At 42.3% G+C, this 20,127-nt stretch overlaps 1 protein-coding gene across 6 annotated transcripts in view; it reads right to left on the bottom strand.

The window, feature by feature from the left end:
* The window catches only part of DCLK2 (doublecortin like kinase 2), a 181,644-nt gene that overhangs the window by 59,658 nt on the left and 101,859 nt on the right, over positions 1-20,127 (bottom strand). For 3 of the 6 annotated variants that reach the window (XR_006341132.1, XM_043902583.1, XM_043902584.1), the window contains exons 3-5: positions 8,436-8,538; positions 4,378-4,479; positions 3,453-3,503 (exon numbers count right to left, since the gene is read on the bottom strand). Coding sequence is in view for 5 of the 6 variants with exons in the window: in XM_043902583.1 (XP_043758518.1) it covers positions 3,453-3,503; positions 4,378-4,479; positions 8,436-8,538 (256 nt within the window). In the remaining variant the exon portion in view is untranslated. The remainder of the gene's footprint in view (positions 1-3,452; positions 3,504-4,377; positions 4,480-8,435; positions 8,539-20,127) is intronic. The other 3 variants (XM_043902587.1, XM_043902586.1, XM_043902588.1) reach the window with 1 other exon arrangement.

Below are 20,127 nucleotides of genomic sequence, written 5' to 3'. Positions count from 1 at the left end.
ATGCATGGCTGCTACATTTGTAACTGTTCACACTGAAGGCTGTTCTAAAGCTGTCCAAGGGACCTGAATCACTGAGGCATTTCTCTGTCTCTCCCAGATCAACTCCCCAATAATTCTAAAACATTTCCTAAGAATATTCTTAACGGAAAAAGAAAATTACTGGTCATTTCCCCTGTAATACCCACTTCTTTGTCTAAAGGTCATAAAAGGCACTCTTCCAATCTCTTTTTATCTGGACTAGCTATTTCTAATTCCTTCCATTTTCTCGTCTTCTTAATTTTCCCATTATTTAGCAAATCTTGGTGGGTTTTTCTGACACCCTCCTCTAAACTTCCGTACACTTCCTAGATTGAAAGCTCAGTTTACAGACTAGGTGAAGAAAAGTATGGCCGTGGTGGCTTCCAAGAAAGGGTGAGCTTGCAGATTCTACACATACAGTGCTAGTCACACATCTCAGTATGATTTAGGCTTATTCCTAATTATACCAATAGGATCCACTTTCTGTTGTAATTTCACAAAGCAATTAGTTAACATCTGGTACTGGTTATTGTTTTTCCTTTTCTAGGGAGTTATTTTAACCCCTTTTATCATTAATTTTCAATGCTTTTGCCCCAAGTAGATGAAAACTGCCATTCGTCTGTATGGAAAGACAAGCAAAGTCCGTTTCCTTTTTAAAAAATCTTTTTAATACCAGGGAGCAGACAACTGTTATTTTAAATGATGCTATTAAGTATAAAAAGCAAAATGCAAAACTCCTGAAAAGGTGACCTCAAAAAACTGAGCACCAGTCCTTGAAAGGAGGAAGAATTCTGGACCAATAAGCATAATATTTGTGATCAGATGAATCATTCATGTTTGCTTATTGTATGGCTCACTGTAAAAATTCAGCAAAGATACAAAAATTTTACAATTATTTTTCAATTACCAAACTTTAACTTTTCTAGTTTAAAACCACTCATTCATAAACCATTATCAGTTATCTAGATTTTCTGAACAAGCCTATGTGGGTATTTATAGCATAAGTACAACACAAGTAACTGTACAATCAATTAGAAACTTTTTAGCGTATTCAACAGTCCTGCTTATTTTTCAATAAAGTTATACTTCAATTCATGCCGTTTCTTTTAAAAATTCTCTGTTAAAGGGAACTGGTGGTAGGAACTAACATAGAAAGGAGCAATCAACTAGTGAGCTTGCTAGGAGCAGATACTGAGTCTGGCTCCTTTTTTTCTTCATGCAACACAACTCCCTGTTCAGGTCCTCCTCCCCAAATGCTGTTACCTTTCACTGAACCTCAGAAACTACTTTGCAATCAAAGATTTCCTTGCAGCAGTGATGGAAAAGGGACTAAAGAAGAAAACTTGGTCCCTGCAAATGGCAATCCCTGTGGCCAACCAATATCCCTAAAAACACACCTCCTGCCTAAACATAATTTCTTAATAAAACTCAACTGGCAGGGACTGAACTGGTATACGTGTTCACACCCTTAAATAACCCTTAAATAACTCCTATCCTAGAGCCAGTAAGCCATAGACAACCCTCTAAGTTTCTGATAGTATTTGAAAGGCTCAAAAAAAAAAAATGCTGTCTAGTGAGAAGTTCTTAATGTCTTTTTTTTTTTTTGCACATTTCTCCATTTCTGGGAAGGTAACTAGAAGGTGGGACAGAGTCACCTTGAGCTCTCTCCCCTGACACTGCTGCCCCAACGGGAAGGTGAACAACGACCAGCATCTCTGTGATGCTCCCTCTCCTTCAGTATACCCTGGATTTTCTTTCCCCCAAATAAGGCTTTTATCCACCCTTCCCTCAACTGTAAGGTCAGAAACTGACGTGGGGCTTTCTTGTTTGCTTGCTCTGAACACTTTGTATCCGGGTGGACAGAGTCACAAGCTAGAAACCTTATGTGAGAATTTTTAATACTCAAATTATGGTGACTATTATAGCTCAGCTGGTAAAGAATCCACCGGCAATGCAGGAGACCCCAGTTTGATTCCTGGGTCGGGAAGATCCCCCGGAGAAGGGACAGGCTACCCACTCCAGCATTCTTGCCTGGAGAATTCCATGGACTGTATACTCCATGGGGTCGCAAAGAGTCGGACACGACTGAGAGACTTTCCCTTTCCCGACTGTGTTACCCGGATTAATGTCTATGTACTTATTACATACTATTTAGCTATTTTGATAAGACTTCAATGATGGGAGCACTTCTGTCCCAAGAATGAAAAAGCACAAGATTATGTTTACAAAGTTATTGCTCTGTTTGAAATTCCAGGGAGTCCCATGGGATGTTTTAAATGGTAACACGTACACTACAGCAAAAGTAGCCTGCAAAAGCAAGTTATCCATCTGTGTTCTGTGGCTTTTAATAACACACTCTGTTTTTTATAACAATATAGTATGTACTGAACATGCTTTTGAATTAATCTCTTTTAGAGAAGTCATTAAACCACTGAGATATGGTTTACATCTCACAACTTTTACTTGTAAGTTTAAGATAAACTTTATTAACCCAAATCCAAATGTGGACTCAGTTGAAAATCTGAGGTAGTGAAATGTTAAGATTTTCTTGAACCACTTTATTTAAGCATCTCAAATTCTAGTTAAGAAGATTTATACATTTATTAGACTATTCTGTGAAGCAGTTGGTCTGCAAGACAAGTATGGCTATGAAACATGTTTTTAATTAATTTCCCTCTTTAGACGTCAGGTAACCAAAATTAGAGTAATCATAATATGTGATCTTTGAACCCCTCTCTCCACTTTTATTTAGTTATTTTAGTTATATGATAAGCATCTGTAAACTTATCACTAAAACAAAAGCTAAGAACCTGACGAAAGTCTACATCTACCATACAGTAAACCCAGTGAAGTGTATTCATGCAAATTTCACATTATATTAGCTTTCCCAGCATTTGAATTATTGGATTGGCCCCAAAGTTCATTTGGATTTTTCCATTCGATCTTAAAAAACAAATTTTGGGGCCAACCCAATACTTCACAGAAAGCAAAATACGATCTGAAATAACCTTAACATCAGAGAGATGCTTTCAGTTAAAAATATTCATATTGCCAGTATTTTTAGAGAGAGAATATTGGGCCTATTAACCCCAGAGTGAGGAAGAAGGAAGGAGAGTATAATTGCTTCTATGGCCATTTTCGTATTACCGACACCCCTTAGCCTTTTTCAGTAACTAGAAGAACGCCCTGAAGCCCTGCGCCTCCTCCATCACCGCGCACCGTGCCTGCACGCAGACCGCGCGAGGGGCTGCCTCCTGCAGGCGCCTGGCTGACAGCCCGGGAGCCGAAGCATGCAGCACTTGCTACAGCACAGATGTCCACTGGTACAAGCCAGATACAGTCATGGAAATGGAGCAAAAGGAAACAGAAAAGGTGGCGGAAGACAAAAACAAAAAACCCAGCAGAGCGACAAAGCCGTAATTCTCCTGGCTCACCTGGGGATTTGGCTGTGGTGTAGGCGCTGGAGTAGTGGCCACCCCTCTTTACTGTACACGTTCAGTACCAACAGAGGAGGAGAAGCAAGGAGAGCTGTTATTCGGCAGGTCTAAACGTGTACACAGAAAGAGGGCAAACCACCCACCTGAGGAAAGCGGGGTCGGTGCTGAGGACGAGGCAGCAGGAACCCCCAAACTCACTATTTTATAGATAGGTTGAGGCTTCAGACAGTTTTTATTCATGTTACTTTCACACGTTATAGATTCCTTGCATGAAAAATCATGTTTTCTCACAATCCTTTCCTTCATGGGAAACAATATTAGCACACTATAAGCGAGCCTTATAGCGTCAAAATATCAAGATTTGGGGGACATTTTAATTTTTCAAAAATGTCAAAAGCTGTCAAAATTAGGACAAATCTATAGGTTTAGGATCTGAAAGAAATGCAGAGGTAAGTCTGACTCTGAAATAAGCAGTATTACTTCCAACAATAATTGTTGCTACGACTGAATTGCTTAACGAGGAAAAGCCTGTGGAACCTTATCAAGGAAATAGTTTTGCTAGGTGGGTGTGTTGGCTTACGCTTTAAACCAATAAGAGAAGAAAATATCCACAATCATATAGCAAAAATTTTAAATGCAGACACAGCAGTCAAAACGTGAAACACTTCCAAGTAGGTACCAGGAAAGGAATCTAGATAAGATTGCTCTTGAGAAAATGTGTCAGAACAAAACAAGTATCTTAGGACACTTATTATAGCTTGGAAAAACAGACTTAAAATTCTGGATCTAAAAATCATGCCATCTACATGTTTTGTTGGAACCTGGCTGCATACAAGGATGGGCAAGACTACTAATTCATACTAAAGAAAACCAAAAATGCTCTGCTCCATTTGTGACTACCCACTTCCTTCCCCATAACTACCTGAAGCTGGTGATTTGCTGCGACGAGAAGGCCCAGGGCTCTTGGATCCGTAATATTTAACAGCTGAGGAGCGAGAATAAGATGACTTCAAGACACGGCACTCTAGAAAGAAAGGAAAGTGCTTTAAAGAGATCCAGTTTTAATTCTAACTAAAGAGAGATCACATTCCAATAGTTTAGTGCCTAGAACCATTGCCTGATCATCTTATTACTGTTAAATGACTTTTATATACAAAGCATCTGTCTCAAAAGCACACCTGTGATTTTCTTAAATTAGGCATCAGACTTTGTCATTCACCTCATTGTTCCAGATGGAGTTTTTAATCCAGAAATCCACACATAGTAAGTGCTCAATCAAGAAAACTTGATTCACACACACACACACACACACACACACACACACACACACACACACAGCCTAATCTCCACATGTGCAACTTATTATTGATCAACAGTATTGATAGGCAAAGGCTATAATAAAGAATTCTCTCCAATTCAGATAATCAATTAAAAGGATACAGGATTCTAATTTATGAATCCTTTACTGTCTTATTTTCCATCTGCCCAAAGTAAAAAGCATCAAAAATGAGGGAACTAACTTTAAATAAGCAATAGCTTTGTTCTTTCCATAAACTGCCAAATAAATCAGCATGTGAAAGTGAAAGTCGCTCAGTCATCTCTGACTCTTTGCGACCCCATGGACTATACAGCCCATGGAATTCTCCAGGGCAGAATACTTGAGTGGGTAGCCTTTCCCTTCTCCAGGGGATCTTCCCAACCCAGGGATTGAACTCAGGTCTCCCTGCTGCATTGCAGGCAGATTCTTTACCAGCTGAGCTACCAGGGAAGCACGAATCAGCACGCAGAGTACCAGAACTAATCACACGGCTAAAATAATCACTTCCAATTCAAATAATTAAGAATCTGGGTTTTGGAGTCATGCAGATTTGGGATGAACCATGGGTGTGACTTTGCTAACTGGTGCACTTAGCTTTAGGCCTAAATCAGTTTTCTCTCCCTGCGAAATTGGGATGAGACTAAATCTGCTTAACAGGCTTGTTATAAGGATTAAATCATATAACATATTGTCAAATTCACATTAAAATACTTCAATTTATGCAGAAAGATTAAAATATGGGTTGGTTTTAATCTATACCCCCAAAGACAATAAATTAACAAGTGAAGTACACTAATCAGCAAAATACACACCAGGAGAGGCTAGTTAGCATCTGAAAGACTCTAATCAAAATCTTACTCCACGGGGGCTGTAGTAACAGCAGTTTAGTTAATGAGCATTATAGACGTTAGAAAGTATTCCAGTGTTGAAAGGAGTGGTGTGTGGATTAGTTAGAACCTTCCTAAAGGCACTGCGACTCTTTCATGAGCAGGATGTGTAACCCTAGAGAGCTAATAACCAGAACCACCCCAAGGTTTAGGAATCTGAGCAAGCCCTGCACCCAGCTCATTAACACAGGATTTCGCCCTAAGACTAGGTTAGCTAAATTCTATGAATTTTGAGTGATTTTTTAAATGCAAGATGTTGTCAGAAGTATAAAAGGACAGAGTTGGGACTCATCAAGATTACAAGTTAAACAGATTTTGTTTGTTTGTTTTTTAATCTTTGCCTCCTGAACCCAACCAGGACCCTGTGGAAGCTCCTGGGCATGGAAGCCTTTCCCTGTCCCCCATTTCTTGGAGGGAACAGACTCCAGCCTCCATGACCTTCCCTGGGCTCCAAAGGGCTAGTCAGGGAAGGAAGGCAAGGAAGAGACAAGGTGCAGAAACAACGGTGCAGGCTTGGGGCAGGGCCCTGGGGTACACATAACAGCGTCTCTGAGCTCTTTACAGAACAAACTCTCAGTAAACGGAAGATATCAGCAATCTTCACTCCAGAGAAGCCCACCTTTAGGAACCAGAAACACTCATCAGACGACCTCCTGAGAACAGGTCAAAGGCCTGCAGGCTCTGCTCACACCTCACCCCTGCACAACTGCTGTGAAACCCCCCACCAAATTCTCCAGGGTTGGGACACGCAGCTTTGAGAGGCAGGAGCCCACTGTGTTCCCCTTTGCCTAGCAAAGCAATAAAACTATTCTTTTCTATTTCACCCAAAACTATGTCTCTGAGATTTGATTCGGCACCAGTACCCAGAGGCTGTTTTTGACATTACTCCTAATAAAGTCACCTGTGGCAGAATTAGGTCTGAGACTTGTTTTCATAGTAAAATTTTATGACCTAATGGTAATGGATATAATAATAACATTAAAACAACAGTAACAGCACATACTATGTAATGGGCACCCTTCCAACAGTTTTACACATATTAATTCATTTAACTCTCACAAAATGTTATGAAAAAGCCCCTATTATTATCCCCAGTTTGCAGAAGGTTAAGTAGTTAGAGATCAAGAGGGAAGAAATCAGTAACTTTCACTTCTCTCTAATTATGGGAGTTCATTGGTAGCCAAAACAACAAAAAACTATGAATGATTCAAATATTGTAGGTAAATTAACAACATACGTATAAAGCACTGAATACAATGCCTGGTATATACATAGTAAGTGCTCAGTAAACGTTTAATTGCTGTTATTGCCACCCAAATTAACTTTACAACCTGAAATACACTGAGTTTCAATATCTCAACTTTCAAAATAATAAACATTGACAAAGAAATATTATGAAATGAAATGAAGCTACAGTCAGAAAAGATGTAAAATAGAGACGATGTGTAATTCACATTTTTTAGTAAACCCACAAGAACAGGTGAGAGTATTAACAGATAATATCGCTAACTCTTTAAGGTCTTTCTGGTGGCATTACTAATGTAAAGCAGGGCTAGACATAAGATGCTACAGAAACCCTCAGAAATTTGGCACCTGTGGGAAAAAAACAAAGTGGAAAACCAAGAAGAGTAGATAAAGGAGCCCCACACTCAGTAGATGAGTCACCCCTAGAAAACTGACATAGTACAACAGGAAAGAATTACACAGGGAAGTCTGACACCAGAGCACGTATCATCTTGAATTTTTCAAAGTTTATGGGTCACCATATTTATTTGGCAATATGTTTCTCTAATTCTGGACTGTCGAGTCACTACAACTTGAACGGGTTTATCACTAGCCTAATTTTTGAAAAGCCATCTTTCCTCATTCATGAAATTAAAGAGTGGGATTGAAACCTCCAGCATCTCTCTTCTCTGTGAAACGTTATGTCTATACGATTCTATCTCATTTAAAGATGAAGTTGACTTCACTATCAGCTAATAATCACTAATACCCTAATCAGTTTAAATTTCAGATAACAGAGTAGAGCAATATTCCCAGAATCAATAACATCTGAAATCACTGAGGTTACTGCTCAACAGTTGAAAACTCCATTTTTTGGCTAAAATTAAGAGAAAGGGATTTTCTTATCCTATCAATGAAAGTAGCTTTATTATTTCTGCATATATAACAATTCATGTTATTTTTTAAAAAGATGGAAACAGAGCAAAGAAATCTGAGATAATCACTACTAACAAATTATTATTCTTTTACATATCTCTTCATGGACATGAGAAATGTATAATGAACTATTTTCAGGTTCAGTACTATCCATATTTTAAGGTGGCCTAGCCAAGGCACCATTCTGGAAGAAGGTAGGAATCACTTTCCAAAGTGTAACAATCCAGTAAAAAAGAGAAGAAACCAACTTGCAAAAAAAAAAACAAAAAATATTTAACTACTTGGAATTAGGGTTTTTTGCTTTTTGCAAGTAGGTAACTCTTGACTCTTTGTGACCCCATGGACAGTAGCCTGCACCAAGCTCCTCCATCCATGGGATTTTCTAGGCAAGAATACTGGAGTGGGTTGCTGTTTCCTTCTAACTACCTCACTGTATTTTCTACTTTTATTAATTTAAAGAAATTAACTCTAAGAGTGAGAGTAGATGACGACCTAAGTAAATTAACTCTTCATTAATTCTTTCTTCGACAACCAGGCCACTTAACATGCACCAAGTGAGAAACCTAAGCCTCCACTTGAGGGTCACAAAGATGGTCACTGAATTGATTGCCTTACCACTGTGATCCAGGACAAAGTCATCTTGCGCATAACGGAATTTTTCAGGTCCACATGCAATAAACACATCATCATCACCAAAAAAGTCTTGCAGACAAGTAACCTAAAAAAAACAAAAATCATGTCCATGAAGTGAATTAGAAACATGAGAAGTGCAATAAAAGTCAACAAAATTTAAATATATTTTCAAGCCTCACCTATAATAGTGAGTCGGAATGAAAAACTATTTCCAAACATTTTACTCTTCACAAAGCACTTTCACACACTGTCTCCTGACCTCAGAACAACAAAATGAGGGGCTCATAGCTGGCATCAATATTCCTGTTTCACTGGCAAAGTGAAAGGCATCCACAGGCAGCTCAGTGATGTATTCCAGGCTTCCCAATAACAGGAGCTCTCTGTTCCCAGTCTACTGTCTACACTTCCTCTCTCCTAGCAGCTCCACATCCCAGCCATGTCATCCCAGGTGACCCCTCTGTATCTCTGGTACACTGCCTTAGGCTGTCATGAGGATTGATGTACGAACACCTCTCAGAATGAGTGCCAGGCCTGTAAGTACAACGTGTTAATACTCATCTCTGCCACCATCATTGGAATCAGAGGAAGACTTGTCATAAAGCTAATGAGGGCCCTTCCGAGGCCCTGTACTTAAATAGTCTTAACTTCACATTCTTTTTTTCACCCTTCCCCCACACAGTATATGTTTCAGATTCCACAGAACTCGACCCACTCCAGGGAGCATATTCATCCATTCATCCAAGTGGTGACAAGAACCACCACCTTCCAGGATTTTGGATGCAGACAGGCTCTACTTTCACCTGTTTTGGGGTGAACAGATGTTTACGATTTCTTTTTCAAAAAGTACTTCTCTCCCAATAATAAAACAAAGCTTTTAAAAAGTAATGAAGTTTAATAAAGTTTCTAGTACTTGGAAAAATTGTGCGATCTCAAGAATTCCTTGTCTTTCTGATCACTACTTAGATTTTTATTTGGAAAAAAAATTTTTTTTCATTGCAGAGTTAAAAAAAAAAAATGCTCGAGAGAGAAGACAGTGAGCTAGACACAGTAAGTGGAACAGACACGGACACAGCTGCAGTCACTCCAATTCTCATCAAACAAGATGTGTCTTCTGCACCTCACTGAAATGAGCCCCGGCAGCAGTGCTTTAGTCAGTTTGGTAAGAAATGACCACAGACAAGGCAGCTTCAATGACGGAAGCTTATTTCCACGGTTCTGGAGGCTGGAAGTCTGAGACCGGGATGCAGCGTGGAGGGGCTCTGGTGAGAACCCTCCTGCCGGTTGCCTGACATGGTGGGCTGCAGGGACGACACGGGAGGACGCAGCTCTCTGCTGATCTTCTCATAAGGGTGCCAATCCTTCCGCGGGGGCTGCTCCCTAACGACTTCACCCAACACAACTGATCGCCCACAGGCCCCCCTCCTAACACCCTCACACTGAAGCCAAGCAGAATCCCGTGGGGGTCCTGGAAATGGAAGACTTTCTGTCTCCCATTTTCTTGTTTGTACGGAACAGAATGCAGCCTCCATGACCTCCCCCTGAGTTTCAAAGGGCAGATTCGAGCAGTTGCTAGTCAAGGAAGGAGCATCCAAAAAGCCACCTGAGGCCAAGTGAAAGTGACCAGAGAGGCTCATCAGGGCGACTGCCATTGTTCATTCGCTCAGACGTGTCCGACACTTTGCGACCCCATGGACTGCAGCATGCCATGATTCACTGTCCTTCACTATCTCCCGGAGTTTGCTCAAACTCATGCCCATCAGGTCAGTGATGCCATCCAACCATCTCATCCTCTGTCACCCCGTTCTCCATTTGCCATCAATCTTTCCCAGCATCAGGGTCTTTTCAAATAAGTCAGTTCTTCACATCAGGTGGCCAAAGTATTGGAGGTTCAGCTTCAGCATCAGTCCTTCCAAAAATATTCAGGGTTGATTTCCTTTAGGACTGAGTGGTTTGATCTCCGTGCTGTGCAAGGGACTCTCAAGAGTCTTCTCCAGCACCACAGTTTGAAAGCATCAACTCTTCAGCACTCAACCTTCTTCCCAATCCAACTCTCACACCCATACATGACTACAGGAAACAGCACAGCCTGGACTCCCTGGAGCTTTATCAGCAAAGTGATATCTCCACTTCTTACTACACTATCTAAAATAAAGGAAAGAAAGAGAAATAGCCAAGAAATAGCCAAGAAATACAGGAAAACAATAGAGTGGGAAAGACTAGAGATCTCTTCAAGAAAATTAGAGACACGAAGAGAATCTTTCATGCAAAGATGGCACAATAAAGGACAGAAATGGTATGGATATAACAAAAGCAGAAGATACTAAAAACAGGTGGCAAGAATACACAGAAAAACTATACAAAAAAGGTCTTAATGACCCAGATAACCATGACAGTGTGATCACTCACCCACAGCCAGACATCCTAAAGTGCAAAGTCAAGTGGGCCTTATGAAGCATCACTACAAACAAAGCTAGTGGAGGTGATGGAATTCCAGCTGAGCTATTTCAAATCCTGAAAAGTGATGCTGCTTGAGAATACTCAAACTACCACATAGTTGCACTCATCTCACATGCTAGCAAAGTAATGCTCAAAATTCTCCAAGCTAGGCTTCAACAGTATGTGAATCAAGTACTTTCAGATGTTCAAGCTGGATTTAGAAAAAGCAAAGGAAGCAGAGATCAAATTGCCAACATCCACTGGATCACAGAAAAAGCAAGAAAAATTCCAGAAAAACATCTGCTTTATTGACTATGCCAAAGCCTTTGACTGTGTGGATCATAACAAACTGTGGAAAATTCTTAAACAGATGGGAATACCAGACCACCTTACCTGCCTCCTGAGAAATCTGTATGCAGGTCAAGAAGCAACAGTTAGAACCAGACATGGAACAAGGGTTCCATGGAACAACTGGTTCCAAATTGGGAAAGGAGACCAACAAGACTGTATATTGTCACCCTGCTTATTTAACTTATATGCAGAGTACATTATGTGAAATGCCAGGTTGGATGAAGCACAAGCTGGAATCAAAACTGCCAGGAGAAATATCAACAACTTCAGATATGCAATGATACCACTCTAATGGCAGAATACGAAGAGGAACTAAAGAGCCTCTTGATGAAAGTGAAAGAGGAGAGTGAAAAAGGTGGCTTAAAACTCAACAAAACACTGAGAAAACTAAGATCATGGCATCCGGTCCCATCACTTTATAGCAAATAGATGGAGGAAAAAGTGGAAACAGTGACAAACTTTATTTTTTTGGGCTCCAAAATCACTGCAGATGGTGACTGCAGCCATGAAATTAAAAGACGCTTGCTCCTTGGAAGAAAAGCTATCACCAACTAGACAGCATGTTAAAAAGCAGAGACATTATTTTATCGACAAAGGTCCATCTACTCAAAGTTATGGTTTTTTCAGTGATCATGTATGGATGTGAGACTTGGACCATAAAGAAGACTGAGTGCTGAAGAACTGATGCTTTCAAACTGTGGTGCTAGAGAAGACTCTTGAGAGCCACTTGCACAGCAGGGAGATCAAACCAGTCCATCCTAAAGGAAATCAGAACTGGAATATTCATTGGAAGGACTGATGCTGAAGCTGAAGCTCCAATACTTTGGCCACCTGATGCAAAGAACTGACTCCTTAGAAAAGACCCTGATGCTGGGAAAGAATTTAGGTAGGAGGAGAAGGGAGCAACAGAAGATGAGATGGTTGGATGAGTTTGAACAAGCTCCGGGAGTTGGTGATGGACAGGGAAGCATGGCATGCTGCAGTCCATGGTTCAGAAAGATTTGGACAGGACTGAGCAACTGGTCATGTATGGATGTGAGAGTTGGTCTGTGAAGAAAGCTGAGTGCTGAAGAATTGATGCTTTTTAACTGTTGTGTTGGAGAAGACTCTTGAAAGTCCTTGGACTGCAAGGAGATCCAACCAGTCCATCCTAAAGGAGATCAGTCCTGGGTGTTCATTGGAAGGACTGATGTTGAAGCTGAAACTCCAATACTTTGGCCACCTCATGCGAAGAGTTGACTCACTGGAAAAGACCCTGATGCTGGGAGGGATTGGGGGCAGGAGGAGAAGGGGACCACAGAAGATGAGATGGCTGGATGGCATCACCAACTCGATGGACCTGAGTTTGAGTAAACCCCAGGAGTTGGTGATGGACAGGGAGGCCTGGCGTGCTGCGATTCATGGGGTCGCAAAGAGTCGGACACGACTGAGCAACTGAACTGAACTGAACTGAATGACTGAATTGAACTGAGGCCCTGAACACACCCTAATCAGAAACCCCACCCTTGCTATAAAACTCCCCATCAAATCATTCTGGGTGAGGATTCATAGTTTTTCAGGGCAGCAGCCTGCTGTGGCCCCCTTTACCTGGCAAAGCAATAAAGCCATTCTTTTTTATTTTACCTAAAACTCTGTCTCTGAGATTCAATTTGGCACTGGCGCACAGAGGCTCAGCTTTCGGCATCAACTTCACCAAAGCTTTCAGCATCAACAGTGGGGATTAGGTTCCAATATATGAATTTTGGGGAGACACAAACATGCCATTCATAATAGAAGAATAACATTCTTCACCTTTCCTGTAAAACCTGCTTCTCTTCCCCTCAGCTGATGGTCACATGTATCCTTTGTCCATGCTAGAATCCTGGGACTCATCCTTTCCTCCCTCATCACCAACCCCTCACATCATTTTTCCTTCCTACATGGCTCTCAAGTATTTCCGTCCCTACCCCTTGGTTCATCTCTCACCATTTCTTGCCTGGGCACCTGCCATTGTCCAGAAACAGGTTTTCTAATTCCAGTCTCCACTGCTCCCCTGGCTCCAGTCATCACTGTTCTCACAGATGTGGAAATAAATGAAGACCATGTTGGTATATGCAGTCTCTTATGGCATGGTGGTTTAGTCGCTAAGTCGTGTCCAACTCTTGCAACCCCATAGATTGTAGCCTGCCAGACTCCTCTGTCCATGGGATTCTCCAGGCAAGAATACTGGAGTGAGTTGCCATTTCCTTCTCCAGGGGATCTTCCCAGCCCAGGAATCAAACCCAGGTCTCCTGCCTTGCAGGCAGATTCTTTATCGATTGAGCTATGGTATAGGGGTGCCCATGAGACAGGACAGGGGCGGGGCACAACCTTTAAAAGAATGACATAGCCTGAGGACACAACATAAACTGATTAGAATCAAGTAGATCCAAGATGTGCCTGAGTCAGCTTCCACTAAACCTTGAGCCTCATCATACACTCATTATATACAACAGCAAGCTAAACAGCACACCCACACGTGCCATGACAGTTCCAAGGCTGATCATAAAGGTCAAAGGTGGGCAGTGACCGAATTCCCAGAAAACCCACCTCTTCCCCTAAAAGAGCTGGAATACCCCTCCTACTCATTAGCCTACAAAATTACCTACTCCTATAAAAACGGACAACCCCATACCCTGGGGACTATCTTGCCTTGTGAGATGACCCATACTCTGTGGAGTCTGTTTCTTTCCTGAATAAGCCTTCTTTCACTTTACTATGGCTTGCGACTGAATTCTTTCCTTTGTGAAGCCAGGAACCCACACTTGGCAACCAGCCCAGGGACTCAAGTGTGACCTGGGATGTGACGGTTCTCTAGCGCCCCACTCTCTTTCCTGCGGTACCCACACTACTAACAGGGCTCACCGACCTCCTTCCCTGACAAGACGATGACCCTTCACAGGGCACACAAGACGGGCCCTGCCTGAACCTTCAGCCCTTGACTCTGCACACGCGCTCCTTAGCCACGCCAAGATGACATAAGGGTCACTACCCGTAGAGTCCAGCAATTCTTTTTCATTAAACAGCTTTATTGAAGCATAATTCACAAACCATACAATTCACTCATTTAAAGCATACAATCCAATGGCTTTTACTGTATTCAGAGTTCTGCAACCATCCCCACAATGTGAGAACACTGTCGTGATCTAAAAAGAATCCTCCCCCACAGCCCGTTATCATCGACTCCCCAGGTCTGCATCTCCTCACTCCCAAGAACCTATACTCTGCTTTCTGTCTGTATGGATTTGCCTATTCTGGACATTTTATCTAAATCGAGTCACACAATACGTAGCATTTTGCAAGTATCTTCTGTCACTGAGCACGTTTTTAAGGTTCATCATGTTTATTAGCACATATTATTACTTCATTCCTTTCTACAGGTGAGTAACATTTGGTTGTATGGATACACCACATTTTGTTTATCCATTCACCAGTTAAAGGACATTTGGGTAATTTCTACTTCAGTGCTGACTCTTATCAGTATATTTTCCCCCATGCCGTTTCTCTGCCTGAAGTGACCTTTTTGAACACCCTTTGGTGCTGTGACCTCCAGGGAGGCAGTGGCATCTCCTATCCATTCTTCCCTAAGGTCTAGGAGAGTTCTGGCTTCGGTGGAGGCTTCACACATGTCTGATAAATGAACTGCGCCTACTGGCACTGAGTTCTCAGGCACAGAATAACTCTCTGGGGTGAGTGGTGTCACAGACGCCATCTCCCCTCCCACCTCCACCACCATCACTTATGTTCAGGGCTTACAAAGCTTCGGCATCACTTAACCTCTCAGAATTGTCTCTCTGTATCGTATATGTGTTATCTCATTAACCCCTACAATAACCATCAGGTTGATACCATCATCACTTCTCATTCACAAATCAAAAAAAAAAAAAAAAAAGGAACATTCTGCAGGGAGCAGCTCGCTCACACACAGGTAATGAACAGAAGCACAGGGGTTCGACACAGGTCCTCCACGTCGGCATCTCTGTGTTAAACTTGCCTCTGTGGGGCAGCCCCTCCCCTGGAACCCCAGAGTTCGTGCATACACTTTTATAGTTCTTATCACATTCTACCTTGTTTCATAGCTACTTATGTCTCCTAAAGGAAATCAACCCTGACTATTCATCGGAAGGACCGATGCTGGAAGGACTGATTCATTGGAAGGAATACTTTGGGCACCTGAAGGGAAGAGCTGACTCACTGGAAAAGACCCTGAGGCTGGAAAGACTGAAGTTCAGGGGGCGGCAGAGGATGAGATGGTTAGGTAGCATTGCTGACCCCATGGACGTGAATTTGAGCAAACTCTGGGAGATAGTGGACAGAGGATCCTGGCATGCTGCAGTCCATGGGGTTCCCAAGGGTCAGATGCGACTTAGCCACTGAACAATAGCAACATTGCTCTCATCTCCCACTATTTTGCTTTTTACACACATTTAATGAATAAATGGTTCCTAAATGGAACTGAACTGAGTGTTACTTTCTTGGCCAAATAAACATCTACCAAAGTTTAATCCATTTTTTTAAAGAACATTTCATTAGTTTTTGTACTCAATTTACAAAATATGACAACTGAATTTTCTAAAATATACCTGTGTGAATATCTGTTTGAAAAGTAAATTAATTTTACAAGGAAACATTTCATCTGATACTGAATTAGTTGGCATTTAAGTAGAATAAATGCCAAATAATTAAGTTGCCTATTTTGTGGAATAAAGGTATTTAACAAGTCTAGGGAATAAAATACATCAAAAAGGTAGTTTATTCCCCCTCCCTGAGCAATCCTATTTAATTCTTCCTAATCAACTGTTTAATGATTTCACCTGTCAATATTTGTTTGGATTTCCAAACATGGTTTGCATAAGATGCATGCACTCTTTTAATTCAGGTTCTAGCCATTAAATACACATTTGGTTAAACAGTTAAGCAAACCATATAAATTAGCAATTAGGTTCAGATTTACCTAAAATAAGTTATCACTATTCTCAAAAAATGATATGTGTCATATAAACGATAAAACTGAGATGAACCAGGATGCAGTTTGACTAATTGTATTTTATTAAGGTATACTGAGGATGCTGACATACCTCATAAGATGTTAAACAACCCGTTTCCATTCATTCAACGAATTTGTACTGAGAACGTAGGGGCCAGGCACCACACGAGGCGCTACAGAAACATCAGGGGAGGGGGCGCCGAAAGAGAGAGCCTTGCCCTCAGGAAGCAGTGTGAGCTGACGTGTGATTAAAAATACAGAAGCCCACCTGCACACTTTTCCTAGGTTCCACACATACACTATCGTGTGTAAAATAGACAGCTAGTGGGAAGCTGCTGTTTTGCACAGGGGGCTCAGCTCAGGGCTCCATGATGACCTGGAGGGTGGGATGGGCAGGGGAGGGAGGTCCAAGGTGGGGGGGATACACTGCACACACATGGCTGATTCATCTTGTCCTACAGCAGAAACACAACACTGTAAAAAAGCCATACTCTAATCATAAATTTTTAAAGAAAATTCCTGAGTAAACGTATGCAATGTCAAAAGACGTTAAGTGCTACAAAGACAGACAGCAAGCAAGGGGAATGATGGACACGGGGCGCGGGCGCTGCAATAAACAGCTTCCCTGCACAGGTGACATCTGAACAAAGCATTGAGAGAGGTCGGAGAGAAGCCGCATGAACGTCTAGGAAGGAGGTGGGGTGGGTGAGTGTTCCAGGAGAGAGGAAAGCCTTGGCATGTTCACAGGCAACACGCACAGAGCACGTGAAGAGGGAGACGCTGAAGGAGACGAGGTCGGCAGCTTGAGGGAGACAGCGCGCGGGGTGGCTGGTCAGGACGGGCTTCGCTCTGGGTGGGAGGCGAAACCATGGCGGCTTCCGAGCAGAGCTCTGCACGACCTGCCTTGAGACCGGATCACACTGCGCTCAGACTGAACTGTCAACCAGCACGGACAGACAGCAGCGGGGGCCACTGCTGGTCAGGCAGTGAGGGGGGCCGGTGGCAGGAGTGAGTGGGATGAGAAAGGGTCTCACTGCCCCCTGGACACTGGGGCCTGCGAGGAGACGAGGACGGCTCACGGTCTGGGGCTCAAGCCTCTAAAAGCATAGGCTTGCCATTAACTCTAAGGGAAGAGTGCAAGGTCATGGGCAAGGTTAGTGGCAGAGAGGATGCTCACAAATTCAGACTGGGAACATGAACTGGGAAATGCCTATTAAACAGCAGAGGCTGTTGGGTGGAAAGTCAGACATAAATCTGAATTTCATGGGAGAGATCTAGCCTTGAGATACATATTTGGGACTCACTAGCACTTGAATGGTATTTAATATTCTGAGATCAGTTATGGCAGTGCACACTGGGAAGTGGTCTGAAGCCTCAGCTCTGAAACACAGCAACTTTAACAAAGTCAAGGTGAAGAAGCGGAACCAGTGCAGGAGACAGAGAGGGAACAGTCAGTGAGGGAGGAAGAGAAGTGAGTGTCTGTAGTCTGCAGGACGCCAAACAAACTGCTGCAAGGGGGAGAGTGATCAACCAGGTCAGTGTTACTGGTGTGTGCCACATTAGATGCAGGCTGAGAAGTGACCATGCAATTCACCAACACGGGGATCACTGGGATCCTAAATATCAGAATTAGCTTTGGTGCAGTGGTTGAAGAGCAAGTCTAACTGCAGGACCTTTAACAGAGGATGGATCAGACAGTAAAGAATCCGCCTGCCAATGCAGGAGACCTGGGTTTGACCCCTGAGTCAGGAAGATCCCCTGCAGAAGGAAATGGCAACCCATTCTAGTATTCTTGGCTGGGAAAACCCATGGACTGAGGAGCCTGGCAGGCTATATACAGTCCATGGGGTCGCAGAGTCAGACACGACTGAACAACCACTAGCAGAGGTTAGGAAAAGAACTGGAGGCAAGTTTTTCAAGGAGTTTCGGCTGAAAATGTGGAGTAGAGGGGGTGGGCAGGTGGCAGAAGGAAGAAATGAGTCTGTGGTTAAGAGAACTCATTTTCAAGGTGCGAGAAATAATGCAAGTTCGTATGCTACTGAACCGATCTAGTGGGACAAAAATGGGGGTGCAAGGAAGGAAACTGCCAGAGCTGCCTCCCTTTGTGAGCGGGGAGGAAATCAGCGGGCAGGTGGAAGGGCTCGGCCTGCATGTGACCACTGTCAGCCCCGCACAATGAAGGGAAGGACCGGATGGAACCTGCTAGGTGGGGACTTGGAGTGGTGGGGTAGGGGTGAGTGTGCTTCCTGCTGCACTAGAAAACTGAAGCAGAGTCATCAGCTCAGAGTGAGGCGGGGGCAGGAGGAGGGAGGAAGTACAGCAGATGTGAGCAGGGAAAAAGGTGTGAAATGACAGTCCGTGATTGTGGGGAGGATGAGTGGGGAAGGAAATACGACAAGCCTGCAGACAGAATTAGGGATCCACTCAGGGTCCCACAGCCTGCATGACAGACCTTCCTGGTTCTAAAACCAGAAAGCAGCTATCCAACCTATATAGTGTTTTAGAAAAACCAGTCTTTTTAAGCTGGAATGGTTACCATTTCACGGAGTTGCACCTGATCAGTCACTAGAAGAGAAATGCTAGGAACACAGACGATATAAAAACCTGGACCCCACAGACAATGAGCACATAGGGAATGAATGGGAACTTCAGTCCCTCTGTTGCTGATGTAAAATGCAAATAAAACACAAATCTCTGTTCACATCTTTCACAACATGGACATGGACTGTTCCGCACCGTCATCACTGTATTTAACTCAACTGTAAACTTAAAGCACTAGAAACAGACAGCAGCAGGCGGACGCGAGCTGACAAGTGTGATTAAAGGGGGACCAAAGCTAACACTCACAGAAGGAGATGAACAGACCTCAGTTCTGCTTGTGCTTTCACCATTCAGGATAACACGCTTACGGCATTATTTAAAATATAGGTGTCGGCCCAGCCCAGGCGCAGGCTCAATATAAGCTTTCACTGGAAGCAGAGGACCACCTGGCTGAGTATGACTGCCTCCTCCCTCTTACACAGGTAGACAAGATACTTCTGAGGCTCAGTTTCTCTGTCTATAAAATGGGCAAGAAACCAGTTTCATCTTTAAGGACAAAACGTGATAGGATATGAAAGGAGTTAGCTAGTACATGTTATTTCTTCATGTTCATTAATCCATGGCCTCCAATATTTTTTAAAATTTAACCTAATGGATAATCTTTTCCCTAAGTAGAAAACAAAAAACAAAAAAACACATGCTTTCCTACAAGTTCAATAAAATAAGTATATTCCCAGAAAAAAATCGCTGACACCTTGGAAACTTTCCACTGATACTCTTCACTTGTGAAAAATCAGTGCCCCCCAAATTTATGATCTCTTAAGCTCCCAGAAATTGCATACAAAAATGTGATTCATGTCATATAAAATAAACCATATATAGTATACATGTGACATGTAAGATATGCATAAATGTTTATATGCATATATTAAAAAATGTTTCTACCTAGAATAATTACAAACAAGAAAAGATTTGACTTAAATGTAATAAGCACTGGCTTATGTACGTAAGCTATACCTATAAATGTCAATGTGTTTAGATAATGTATGCAAAGATAGAACTCCAAGCATAACAATCTAATTGTATGCCAAAATTATATTTGTGAATAGTAGGTCCCCATGTAATACAGTCATTACTTGGCCATGCTTAAATTTCACAAGCACGTCGGACCACATATTTAATTGTTCTCTGTAGTACCCCAAAGTCAGTCGATACTTTTCAAAATAAAACATCAGACAAAATGCCCAGGGTAATGTTGTAAGTTAAAACAACTCTCACATTAATTTACTATTGCACATTCATTCTAACATGAATCATGTGCCTACTGGATGCCAGGCATAA

This window comes from Cervus elaphus, chromosome 5 (genome assembly GCF_910594005.1).
Source record: "Cervus elaphus chromosome 5, mCerEla1.1, whole genome shotgun sequence".
In the NCBI taxonomy this organism is placed as follows: Eukaryota; Metazoa; Chordata; class Mammalia; order Artiodactyla; family Cervidae; genus Cervus; species Cervus elaphus.
Note: the sequence above shows the minus strand (reverse complement) of the source record. Positions and strands in the feature narration are given on the sequence as shown.